The following is a 13,535-nucleotide window of genomic DNA, read 5'->3' on the forward strand; positions in this document are numbered from 1 at the left end:
TATTTTACAAAAGTTGCTGTTCACACACTTAATCACACATCAGACTAGTAAAAATACATTTTAAATTTTTAGACTTGCATATTAAATAAGTGCAGTGAACTGCGAGTTAAAAACAAACGACTAGCAATCTTTGTATGTGATTTGATAAATGATTGTCTACATGCACCTGAAGTAACAGTTTAATTTGAGCGCAACAATTGTCTCTACTTTGTAGGTTTTTATTGTTTAAAAGCTCTTTGCTTTTAGCAACCATCTGCTATAACATAAGTTCTGGAAACATTATCCCTGATATCCACCATACATGTATAAATTCATAAATGTACATGTAAATGGGTTGTGACTATTGTCGTTTGATAATTATGCAGCTGAAATGTATGTGACAGAAGGAAAAAGGTCTCTATTAAGTATAAGTCATAGATTTCTCACTAAAAGACTGCATGATAACATCTGAGATAAAGACAGATCATGAATGTTTCATGTGCTTGCCTCTAAAAGCTCAAAGTAACATGCTATGCTTCACGGGGCACATAGAGAGCACTCATTAAAATAACACATCTCGCATGAATGAATGAAATACACGTGCTAGGAACATGAAAGACAAAGCAAAAACTGGAAAACTGGAGGGAAGCATGCGACGGACTAACATAGCATTGCAAACAAGATGTTATAGGAAGTCACAAGCATACACATGCATAATCATATACACAACAGAGAAAATGTGATTGTTAATAACAGCATAACAAATAAACTAAAAAAAAAATAAAATGACCCTGATGTCTCCCCTTCCTTCTCTATCTTTCTTAGCATTGAGGAAATTTCAGGTAACAAGACCTTTACATTCCTCAGCACTCTGGATACTGGTATTGATGACCCAATGATAATGTGCATTACCTGGGGGGGAAACTCTATGTAGGCAAACATGTGGAGCACGATGATGCCTTGGGGAGGAAGGAGCAAGGGACCACAGTTTACTGTGGGAAATATTGGAAGTGGAAGGAAGTGAGAGAAGAGACACAGATGGTGGGTGTGAGATACACTGTTAAAAGCAGATTGTTGTAGAATCATGATGTCTCCACTGGAGGCTGACCTATTCTGAGGTGAAAAAAGATGTTAACAAGGAAAAGAGGCATTGACTGAAGATTAAGGGCTGAGATGAGGGGAAATGGGTTCAGGATTCAGGATCTAGGAATCCAAATTTCCACAGTGCCACTAGTACACAAGATGTGTTACAAATGAGCAAGGGCAAGAGATATTAAAGGCCTCCATCAGTTTACTGCAACAGCAGGCATGGTTGTATAACAAATCTAATATATAACTGTAGCCTATATCTGGTGAAGACAATATTTAATACAATGGAATGTTTGAAATACAGATACAACTGTAGGGATGTTAAGCAATTGAATTAAATGTTAGAATTTTGCCAAAATGTTCGCAATGGCTTTCCAGACATTTCTGTTTCTGTGCTTGATTCATCTGTCTTATAGAAATACCTTTTTATATGTCATGTGTTCTAGGGACCTCTAGTGGAAGTTACAAGACATGCCGTTCAAACGTTGTCAGCCTGACATGGTTTTGTAAACAAAAAAAGCAAAAGGGTAATTCTTGTCAGGGATGAAGAAAATCTCCTTTGAGGAAAGCTATGCGAGATTTGACTTATAAGTCTCCGTCTTATTCTGCCAGCCCAATTTATAGGGCAGTTTAAAAGTATTAAAACGTAGCATTTTTTTAATGCTACGTTCATTATTTACTCACCCTCTCCTTGAGAGAAATGTTGTAGGCCACTGGTCTATTTTTCATGCAATTACATTTTAAGCTTCAAAAGGGATGCAACAACACCACAAAATAATCATAAAAGTGGTCTATATATTGTAAGACAAAGCCATACGATAATTTTGTGTGAGGAACTGAGATGAAATGTAGCATAAAACCCTCTTATTCTCGCGTTCATCGCGTGAGGGTAGTGAAAACTTCTGCTTATTTGGATGTTCTCAAAGAATCGGTTGATGAGTTCACAAAGGCGGAATGATTCCTTTAGTTAGTTTAGTTCAACTTACAATGATTCGGTCGCAGCGGTTAAGACTTGGAGGAATAATGCCGATTTACATTTCGGTTCATTCAGTATTAAAACAGCGCACGAGTCATATGGACCAATTTTATGATATAGTTATTTTGCATATCCTTTATTTGCACATATGATTCATGTGGTATATTTGAACTATTACTTTAAAAAGAACTAATATGGTTGTTGTTATTCAAGTAAGTAGGCCTATATGTGTATAAGAGGGAATACTACACCTAAATATTAAGCCTTTGTTAAGGCACTTAAACATGGTAAATAACTTGATAATTTATTCATTACCATTATTATTAGACACCAAGATCCCACACGTCTCTGAGTCTTTTTGAGAGCGTTTCATCTGGAAAGCATCGCTTTCTAATTAACATCTGCTGAACATCTTAAAAAGGTCAGATGGACAAACATTCTAAATCATTAACGTCTCAAAGACATCTGCTGAATGTCTTATTGGCATCCGAGAGAAAATGTCTTATAGACGTATTGTAGATGAGCAAACAGCTTAAAAAATACATCTTCCAGATTTAAACACACACACACACACACACACGACACACACACGCGCGCGTCTGGGTGATGTACCTGTGCTGTCAGGGCAATATTATTGTACATTTTATCAAACAGAATGAAATGTTATAAAGTGATACAAAGCAACTATTACCACAAAACTTCACATAATTCACAAAATCAATTTCTAACACTTTAAGAAATGTTTTATTTTTTCCACCACAAATTGTCACTTGAAGGAGTCATATTCACATCATAAGGTAAACTGACTTTTGATAAGGATTTTGATAAGGATATTAGAAAAGATTAACTGGATGGAAAATGATATTGAATATTTGAGAAAGTAAAAATAAAAAGACACACCTGAAATATTTCTTGATATATTAGAAGTTTGTGGAAACACATGAATCAATCTGCTCAAACAGGTGGTAAAATTATTTAAAATTCACCCAATGTTCACTTCATTTTAATAAATAAAAAAATAATATGATTTATACTTTAAAAAAATAACTTTAATATGCTAATATGTTTTATTGGACAATTCATTCTGAAGCTCCTTTCTCTTCAGAACTATGATTTGAGCACAGACGGATGATGCAGGTGAAGGAGTTTGTCCACTGTGAGAAGAAGCGAGAGAAGCAACAGTCAGTGTAGGAGGATGATGAAGCCCCTACAACTGAAGTAAACACCTGATCACCTTCACACATATGAGCTCATGTATCACCCATCAGAACTTAGAGCATCAACGACACTTAAACTGACATGGGAAGGTTAAAAACAGGACATGCTTGTAATATTATGCTTTATGTTTTAGTTGTATTTGTTCTTTATTGACATACTGTATGAGTAAATAAAGTCCAAGTGTATTTGGGTGTTTGTCTTAAACATTGTATGGATTTTCACTCATCTGATATTTAAACAATCACTTCTACAATTAGGCAATTCAGTTAAACACTGTTATTACACATTTTAGAATTGCCAGACACTAGTATATGGAAACAATGAACATTTTATTCTACTCAGGTTGAGACACAAATCACTTGGTAAATTGGTATCGAAGCTCCTAGCACTTCATAAAAGAGACTTTATAAATACAGTACTTCTGAGTGACCGACTTTTGTCAGTTTCCCAGCACCAACTGTTATCCAATAAATCTTTTTCAATTTTACACACAAATAATAATAATAATCAGTAGTGCCAATTAAGTTACAGCAGCAGTTATCTTGAATGTAGATTAGATTGTAATAAAATATTTGTATTACTTGTGTTTAATTTGCTTGCAATTATCGCTTGTCTAATTAAACTAATTGTTCCTAAAATCCCCTTATGTTAACATACTGAGATGCTTAACAGGGTAATGTTGGTTTGAATGTAAAATTCTGTGATGGCTTGTTGAAGAGTTAAGCTGCTGTTCTTTTTAAATAGATTATGTTTTGCAATTCAAATAATAAAATAAATAAACAAACAAATTACAAGCAATTGATAGCATTTACATCCACACATGGACATATAGTGAGAAGAGCTTCTGATCAAGGCTATTTTATTAATCCAATTCAAGTACTTAAAAATTACAGGTTTTAGCACAATACTTTTTAAATTTATTTTTTATTTAGTAATTTTTTTAAGCACAAAGAGGGGAAAAAAAAAGAAAAAGATTCTGTATAAAACACAGCAGACATTAAAATCAAACTGTAGCATTAGACATTTCTCCATCTTTCTTTTGATAATTTTATCCAACCACCATGCTTGTGTATCAGTGCACATAACTTGTCAATTTAAAGCAAAGAAAATAATAAAATAAATCCTTAGCCAAAATTCCCTCGTAATTCACCCAAACTCCTTTTCACAGAATAACAGAAATAATTGATTTCTAGTTTGAAGCCAATTGCAATCAGATTGGTTAAAGCTCATTAAAAAGCTCTCTCCCACCAGCATTTAAAGAGACATACAGAAATGAGTCGACGATTTCGATCTAAAGTAGTACTGAGAGCTGGGAATGCTTGTCTGCCATACAAGCAAACCATCAATGTGTTTGGCAGGACCTGCTGTTGAAATGTAATTCCTCAATGGATTCAAAGATCACAGCTTGAGAAGGTGTAGACGTCTGTACACTCCTGGACTAGTCACATCATTTAAAAACAGAATGATGTTCAACATAAACTGAAACAGAAGTAGAGATACATTTTGTTGAGGTACAAAAATTGAGTATGGAAGATCTTTATGAATGACTTAATGTATTTGATGCATTTATGGTTCAAAACCTCCTGCCTTTATAAGAGGCAATCAATACTTTGTAATCACATTTAGGATTTAGTTTTTTTTTTAGGATTTTGTTTTTTTACATTTTTTCTCTCAGACCTGAGAAGAGGGCAGAGCCAATGAATGCATCAATGTTCAGGGCTGGACCAATGAAAACAGAGTGACGTTAAACTTAGACTAAATTACACAGTTGTGCTTCTGTGCTGAAAATAATGTTTTCCTGGGTCGACGTGTCTGGAAAACCAGCCAAATAGGATATGTTTTTTTCAATTTACATGGTTGGTTCAGACACACAGCTAACTTTTTTCTGAATGAAACAAAAGTGATTCTTAGTTAGAATTAGGTCTACTTCGTCAGGAAAACCAAACCATTATGGTAATAAATGAATCAATTGGCTAACAGTAGAGGCAATACAAGGCATGTTTTGATATAGGGTGCTAGTCTGGACCTTCTATTTTTTTCAACTATAATAGAGGTAATGAATGAACATTGAAAAGAAAAATTCCTTTGTGTTAATATTGATTAGCATGTAAAAACTACAGGCTCAACAGATTACTTCTATTAGCTGTCGCTGTCTCTAACCCATCCTTTCATCTGATGCACAAAACCCGAGACAAGAACAGCTACAATCCATTTTATTAATTGTCTGCACTATAATGTTGCTTACAAATTATTGGAAAAAAGAATGGTATGCATCCAAAAAACAAAATCCTTCTCTGTGATGTTGTGCTTATGTTCCCATGAGTCTCCTGTGTACAGCATATAGTCTCTCAGAGAGATTGCTGCATTATTGGCAGAAATGACTCTCTGTAGATTGTGACATATGACAATTAAATAATAATAAAAAAAAAAATTCACCCAACCTCCCTCTCATTTTAATGTCCTCACCTTCGTGAATGAAAAACTGCAGTACTTTAGTGGTTGTTTATCATCAACTGACATCAATGAAACAAGTTTTTTGCATTGCAAGAAAATAAAATGCATGCAAACAATCCAGGTGAAAATGCTATGCACAAACAAGTTCCTTTACAAAAGTGAGACTAGTAAAAGGCATTCTGACAATAGCAACTCTCTGTGCTCTCTTATTATATCCTGAGTATCAATCAAAAACGTATTTATCATTATCTAACAGCAGAAAAAAATGACTGAAAAAAAAAAAACCCATTACGTATACTGTGATATCTGTACAATTGCACGCAGAGACTACAAATAAAAGCTTGAATTGGTTGTAATCCTTTTGCTTGTATTTTTTAAAAACATCTTAATGACACAATGGAAAATGAGTCTCTTTATAGAGTTCTCGCTCACACTTTCCTTGATTGGCAGAAAAAACCAAAACCCATTTTACATGCTGTTTCGCTAATCTCCACAGGAGGGTAGTAATTCCAAGAAATAATAAAAAAAAAAAAAGTAAAAAGATGTGAAAACTTTAGTGGGGAGAACAATGCTTTATCATGTCACTCGAGAAAGAAAAAGAAAAGAGTGAAGAAAAAAACAAGAACAGAGTAACAGAAATCAGTGATTCTGTCCTTTTCCTCCTTGTCACTAGCTTCTGAATTTTTCTCTGAGCTATGCATCAAAATCTTTGCTGGCTCCCAGAGCAGTGGTTTCTTACAACTTAAAAACTGCTGAAGTTTTTAAGTCCTTGTGGTATATTTTATTTTCTTAGTTTGTAAATAGTATTTTTTAGTTTGTAGATGGGGCTCATTGATTGATTCAGTTAACTCTTTGGAGTGAAAGGTTTCCCACTGTAGGCACTAGGAAGAACCAAGGCAATGAGGAGGCCGGCTCAGTGTCGCATCTGTCCCATCTGATAGTTCTCTCTTTGTTGCCGATTGTGGCGCTGTGGCTGGGTCTGTGCAGTGGGTTGCTGGGCTCTTCTTCTCTTAAGTGTGCCTAAAGAGAGTAACAAATGCATGTAAGATTAATGACCATATTTCTGTTGCAGTTCTTTTGAATTTTTGTGGTTACTATGGTTTTACTACAAATACCATGGTGGCTACTATTGTAAAACCATGGTGAGTTTTAGTAAGGGCAACCAGTTGAAGTGTTTGTTACCAAATAGAGGACTCTAACTTTGGATTATATATATATATATATTCTGCCAAAATCCAAAGTTAGAGTCCTCTATTTGGTAACAAACACTTCAACAGGTTGCTCTTACTAAAACTATGTTCAGGAGAAAAATTAAAAATATTTTTGGATATATATATATATATATATATATATATATATATATATATATATATATATATATATATATATATATATATATATATATTTTATATATCCAAAAATATTTTTTATTTTTCTCCTGAACATAGTAAATGTCATACCGTACTGAAACTGTTACCCTAAAACTGTGATACAAACTGAACCATGAGAAATTTGAACCGTTAAACCCCTAGTGTATATTACATGGAGGTGATTTGGATTGTGTAGTATGGGCTATAGGGGAAATTTTGGGATATTCCTGGTTGTGATTTGAGGTCATTTGGGGTATATTACCTGGCAGTGGTTTAGGTGGAGGCAATTTAGGATTGCTGCTTGGGGTGTGCACACTGCAAATCTTGATGAATCCAGCCATGAGCATGATAAGAGCAATGCCCATCAACAGCACCGCCCACCAGTGTTCCTGAAACACACACACAAACATTTCCCATGATGACTGTCAATCACTGTTAAAAGAGACAATATCTGTAACAGACAAAACACCTGATTGAACCCACAAACAAACAAACAAGTATCCAAAGATCTCAAGTGAAAAACTTGCCACTATCCACTCTGCAATGCTCGTGTAAAGCTCAGGGTTGAAGATGGCCTTCTTAAGCCTGGCCAGGGGGCCATCAGCATCCACCAGCCTACACTTCATAAAGACATCACAGTATCCTCTGAAGTCATTACAAGGAGAGCCAGGCTGTAACGTGGTGCTCTTTCCATTAAAATAAGTTGCCCATTTCTCTGAGCCAGTACTGCTGCAGGTATTGGGCTGACCTACAAAGGCAGAGACAAATGCATCCATATGATAGCATCCATACAAAATGCATCCATAAGACAGCATTGCTTAATAAAATGCAATTACTTGTATCTTTAGGAGGAAACTACTTCGATATTTTATGACAAGTTACTCTTAAGTTTTGTCGGTTTTATGTTTGTTTGAATTCTTTACTCACCCTTCTCCATACAGCAAACATGACACAGCTCAGTGTCATCTTTCCCCTCCTCACTGGCACAGGTGCACACATCCAGACTAAACTTCTGACAGATAGAGCCAGAACAACCCTGAGAGAGAAGCAAGGGACATTCTCAGATGATATGATGCATACATTAAACATTTCTTTAGGCCAAGTGCACACTACAAGACTGAATCTCATTGCCCTTTCATGTTTTTGGTCTGTGAATAATCTGCGACAAGAAGCCATGGATCATAGTCAACTCGCTGTCACCTACGCTCTTCTAGTGTGCACACTTGTTAGTTGCGAGGCCCGCTGCGACTAGACTGAAGGAAAATTACTTTGTAATTTACAGTCCTAGTCTGCAATTAGTTGTGTGCACCAACATGAAAGAAAACAAGCGATGAGTCTATAAATGTGTGCAGGGCAACAACATTCTGTCTTGTAGTGTGCTCTGCCTTACATAGAAGACAAAACAAACAACTGTGCAAATACATGAAAACTCAAAACACAGGTAATGAGGCAGCACCTACCCCATTAAGGCAGACTTGGGTATTTGTGTGGCAGGCTGTGAAGTTTTCTTTGGGTGTTGAGGTGGGGCATTGTGCGGAGAGTCCATTGCACATGCCCTGATAAGCACACTCGGATTCCTCCCTACACTTCACATTGCTTATCTTAAAGATACACTCTGGTGTGCAGCAAGGACCCTGACTGGGACTGCAGGAGAACATTACAGAAAAATTAAAAGGTGCTATAAGCAAATTTTATGTAATTACGATACAAGTTAGAGCAAAATCTAAATAAAAGTATAAAATGTAAAACCTTAAAGTTTGAACAGAACATTGAGGCCATCATTAAAAGCAAAGACTAAATGTGCTGAGGAATCTTAACGCATTAGCAGCTTTTTCACTATCGGGCCAGTGTGAGCCAGGGCTATCAACTGGTCAGCCGGGGTCAATAGCCTTGGACCCAGAGCCGCAAGACTAATATTGATCTGCATTCCCACCATCGGGCCAGTAGCCCCGCAGCATTGCCCTAAAACCTGCCCTTATTGCGCCACTCTGGTGCCAACATCACAAAGCCTGCCCAACTCACTAGCAAGAGGGGAACTCAAGCTGAGGTATCAGAGTCTGAAATCCTCAAAATGAACACGGATTTGTACTGTCAAGTGCAAATTACAAGAAAAATGTTTTTAATAATTGTCTCCCGAACCTGTTGTGCGCTGGACACAAAACTTGGCAAGTTCAGCAACAATATACTTAAAATCACATCTTCGTTCAGCAGACACGGTTGATCTAACATTGCACATTTTCATGAGCCCAAATATTTGAAGAGCCTTTATTTTGTCTGCTGACTAGTACTGACGATTTTCCATTTTCTGTTAATCTGTTTATGTAAGCTTGTAGCTCTGACCTGACGAAACTCCGCCTTTGACATTGACCCTGCCTCAATCCCAAGTTGGAATTCTTTGGCCCAAGGGTAATGGGCCAGGATACTTGGACGTTGGTTCCGAGGAAGGATTAATAAAGTTATAATAACATAATGATAATAAGGTCAGTGTTTTCACATTCTTGATTGTGTTATGATCAGATTAGACTGTAAAAGTCCTTCTTACGCACCTGCATCGAGCGCCTGCCTTCAGTGTACACTTCACCCCTTCTGGCGCATTGGCACTATGGCAGCACTGGTCTTTACACTGATCGCTGTAGCCACAGTCACACTGCTCATTACCCTCAACTAAGCCATTACCACAGATGGGCTGACCAGATTCTGAACAAGATAGTGAGGAGACAGAGATAAAAAAAAAGAACAAGCAATAAGAGGGAGAGAGAGAGAGAGAGAGAGAGAGAGAGAGAGAGAGAGAGAGAATGCTAAAGTGAGTCATAAGAAGAAAGATGACTAGATTGATTTATTTTTTATTTATTTTTACAAAATATTTAATCATCATTGCCACACAACCAAAGGTGGTAGAATTTGTTTCCAAGACTTTCATGAGCCTGGCCACTTCGTGAAGGGATAGAAGCAGATTTACCAGTTACCAGTCCCTGAGCTTTAACCCATTAAACAACACCATTTTATGTTGATCATTTTAAAATCAACACTATTGTACATTTAATGTGCCAGGAATTCCGAAACATGTTTTTCTATATTCTTTAAGTTGATTGATAGCTCACCAACGAAGCAGCTGAATCTCTTCTTTTCCAGCACCTGGCTGATGTTGCGAGTGCTGCAGACGGAGAACTTGTTGTTGTTGAACTTGTCTCCTGATGTGGCTCTTGCATACATAATGTAGTTGCCTCTCTCTTTCTGATCCTGAGTCTTAGACTCACCTGGAGTGCACTCAAGACCGGAGTCATGCTGGAAGAGAGTAAGACAGGGAAGAGAGACAAGGTGTCATCAGCAACAAGCATACAACTACACTTGGAATATTCTCTAAAAAAGTATTATTCTCCTCTTTGATTAAAGATAAACTAAATGCATTTTGCATAAACTAGAAAAATCTCACACAAAATCTCCTAACAAGGCCCCAAAGGGATAAATCAGCAAGCGTTTGCTTGGTATAGATATACAGCAGAATATCAAACATTCAGCATTCTGTGTCATTAAACTGGGTGTGATAATATTCAGGTTATTTCCTAACTATACTGAATGTAACAGAAATATTCTGTTATGTCTTCAAACTGTTTGTCTGCCATAACAGTAGTTGACTTGAAAGGGGCTATAGCGCCCCTTGAGGCAACATTGAGAACTGGGTAATTGCTTTGTGTAATGAATTGTATACTCTGACACATTTTGGAATGCAGCAACACAAGAGATCAGGATTGCATAGCTAGAAGGATCTGTGTTTACGTACATAAGTGGAGTATGTTTTAGCTTTTATTGTTGATAGAAAGTTGTTTACATTTATATTCTTAGCGATGATTTTTAACCAAGGTGAGATAAGTGCACAGATTGAGCAAATACCAGGTCAGGTTACTAAGTAAGTCTGTCCAGATCATGGCACAAAGTGCGCAATAGAGCACATTAAGCAGTAAGTACTCACCGGAGAGCCAAAGTTATGTCCGACCTCGTGAGCAAAGGTAATGTGAGAGACTTTAGGGGGAACGTGTGAATTGTAGTTCTGCACTGTGATTATGCCAGTGTTCAAAGACTTCTTCTTTCCATCAGAGTACTGTTTATTCTTCTCACAGATTCCACCAGAGCTTCCTAAATCAACACACAAAAGCAGCTTTAGGAAAAAAAATTAAAAAAATGTTTTTAAAGCAAAATTAATTTAAATCTTTGACATGAGTAAAATATTTAATTTTAGGCACAAAGCCCAATACTGAAATGACCTGCTTTAGTGAATGTACAATATTTGACATATGACTCTCAATCTACATTGGAAGTGAGCAGTGGAACACAACAAAGCTAGATTACTCTCATTATAATCAACTGAGCTGTCTACGTTACTTTAGAGCAGAGGTTGATAAATGTTTTAGCACAGGGGACACATTGGAGTTTAAATAGATTCATAACTTTCCATCAGGCATTAGAAAAACCTGAAGGGCTGAGTACTATTATGTATGGTTTATTTTACCTTCTTTAATACCTCCTTAGTGTCATTCCCAGATGAGTTTAATAATTAAATTAACACTGATATTTATGACTGGTAAATCGTTAATATTTAAGGTAAAAGTTAATCACTGAGAGGGTTTGCACACATTAAATGTATAGTTCACCCAAAAATGAAAATGATCTCATTTACTCACACTCATGCCATCCCAAATGTGTATGACTTTCTTTTTTTTCTGCTGAACACAACATTTTTAGAAGAATATATAATACAGAGCCAAGATATATTCAAGTGAATGGGTACCAACAATTTGAAGCTCTAAAAAGCAAATAAAGGCAATATAAAAGTAATCCATAAGACTCCAGCGGTTAAATCTCTATCTTCAGAAGTGATGTAACAGGTGTGGGTGAAAAACAGATCAACATTTATGTAGTTTTTACTTCATATTCTCCTTCCTGCCCAGTAGGTTGCAATATGCACGAAGAATGCTTATCACCAAAAACACAAGAATGTGAAAGTGAACATTAATAGTAAAAAAAGACTTAAATTGTGATCTGTTTCTCACCCACACTTATATCAATACAGAAGATTTAACCATAATGGTTATAATTAATTTAACCACTGGAGTCACATGGATGCTTTTATGATGCCATTATATGCTTTTGGAGATTTGGTACCCATTCACTTACGTTTTATGGATTAACAGATCTGAGAAATTTTTCTTTAAATCTTCATTTGTGTTCAGCAGAAGAAAGTCATACACATCTGTGATGGCATGAACTATCCCTTTAAGCTAGGGCTGGGTGATATGGCCAAAATTGTTATCACGATAATCTTTTTCATATTGTTCGATATTTATCACGATATACATTTACACATTGCACTTTCTTTTTTTTTATTTCAAAGTTGACAGAAGAAAAGAAGAAAAAAAAATTCTAAACAGTCAAAATAGTCTCTAAAAAACTGCACAACTTCCAGAGACGGCCAAAGCAGTGGGGTCTGTGGGATCTTTTACTAATTTTACGGTCTTTTACCGTTTATCAATTGAAAATGAATGGTAAAAGATCATCTGTCTGTTCTGAAGCATGTCCAGTATTTGTTGGAATATTTTTACACTAAAATGAAATATTTTTTATATTTCTTTAGATTCAGATACCAAAGTATGGGACATAGACGCCCTTGTGACTGTGGAATGATGCTGAATGTGGGTTCAGGGGTGCCCCGAGAGAAAATTTTGAAAACATTTAAAAAAACAAAAAATGTAAATAACATTTGTATATTTTCATTAAAGTGAGAGACTAGTCTACCAACTAGTAATTTTAGTCTTTTCTTATCCATTCCAGACATCTAATCAATTTTAACAGAATTAGAACAGAAATCGATTTTTTTCTTCGATTTGTTTAATATTAAAGGTAACATGCTGATTAATAAATATACATTTAGAAAGATAAAATGTTTTGGTCTAAAAGGTGCTTTGAATCCACGTTAACTCATGCAGCGTCTACACACATGCAGGGAAAAGAGGCAACGCGTGCAGAGTGGGACAGGGCAGAAATGATGCATGTTTGTTGCTAGAGAACAATATTCAAGATTACAGTGCAGAAAGATCAGAGCTGTTGTTCACATCACTGTTGTTCTGTCACGCTATTCACTAGAGACGATGAGAGGGCGCAACCATTGTTATGAAGTCTTGCGGTGCGTATGAATCAATCCGGTGTCCAACAAAGCCTAATCGTTAGCAAGGCAGCTAGCATTAGAAAGTTAATCCACTCTGACCCTACATTTCCACTGGAGAGTGTTTTCAATGAAATCCTATGAATGCCGAGCGTCATGCTCACAAGGTGGATCGTAGGATTTGCAGCGGTGCGGAGCAAGCTCTCTCCTAGGGCTGTGAGCACCTTTGAGCGCATTTCATCTGCCCTAGTGGAAACGCAGCCTGAGAAAGCCGAACTGCTTGTGTTTTAGC

At 36.4% G+C, this 13,535-nt stretch overlaps 1 protein-coding gene across 2 annotated transcripts in view; it reads right to left on the reverse strand.

Annotated features, from left to right (window-relative positions):
- Nucleotides 1-5,460: 5,460 nt before the first annotated feature.
- Nucleotides 5,461-13,535, reverse strand: part of adam10a (ADAM metallopeptidase domain 10a) — an 86,925-nt gene continuing 78,850 nt past the window's right edge. For both annotated transcript variants that reach the window (XM_052149420.1, XM_052149413.1), the window contains exons 9-16: nucleotides 11,057-11,220; nucleotides 10,188-10,371; nucleotides 9,633-9,783; nucleotides 8,547-8,730; nucleotides 8,014-8,122; nucleotides 7,614-7,834; nucleotides 7,349-7,475; nucleotides 5,461-6,736 (exon numbers count right to left, since the gene is read on the reverse strand). In XM_052149420.1, the coding sequence (XP_052005380.1) occupies nucleotides 6,630-6,736; nucleotides 7,349-7,475; nucleotides 7,614-7,834; nucleotides 8,014-8,122; nucleotides 8,547-8,730; nucleotides 9,633-9,783; nucleotides 10,188-10,371; nucleotides 11,057-11,220 (1,247 nt within the window). In that variant the 3' untranslated portion in view covers nucleotides 5,461-6,629. The remainder of the gene's footprint in view (nucleotides 6,737-7,348; nucleotides 7,476-7,613; nucleotides 7,835-8,013; nucleotides 8,123-8,546; nucleotides 8,731-9,632; nucleotides 9,784-10,187; nucleotides 10,372-11,056; nucleotides 11,221-13,535) is intronic.

This window comes from Xyrauchen texanus, chromosome 2 (assembly GCF_025860055.1).
Source record: "Xyrauchen texanus isolate HMW12.3.18 chromosome 2, RBS_HiC_50CHRs, whole genome shotgun sequence".
NCBI classification, from domain to species: Eukaryota; Metazoa; Chordata; class Actinopteri; order Cypriniformes; family Catostomidae; genus Xyrauchen; species Xyrauchen texanus.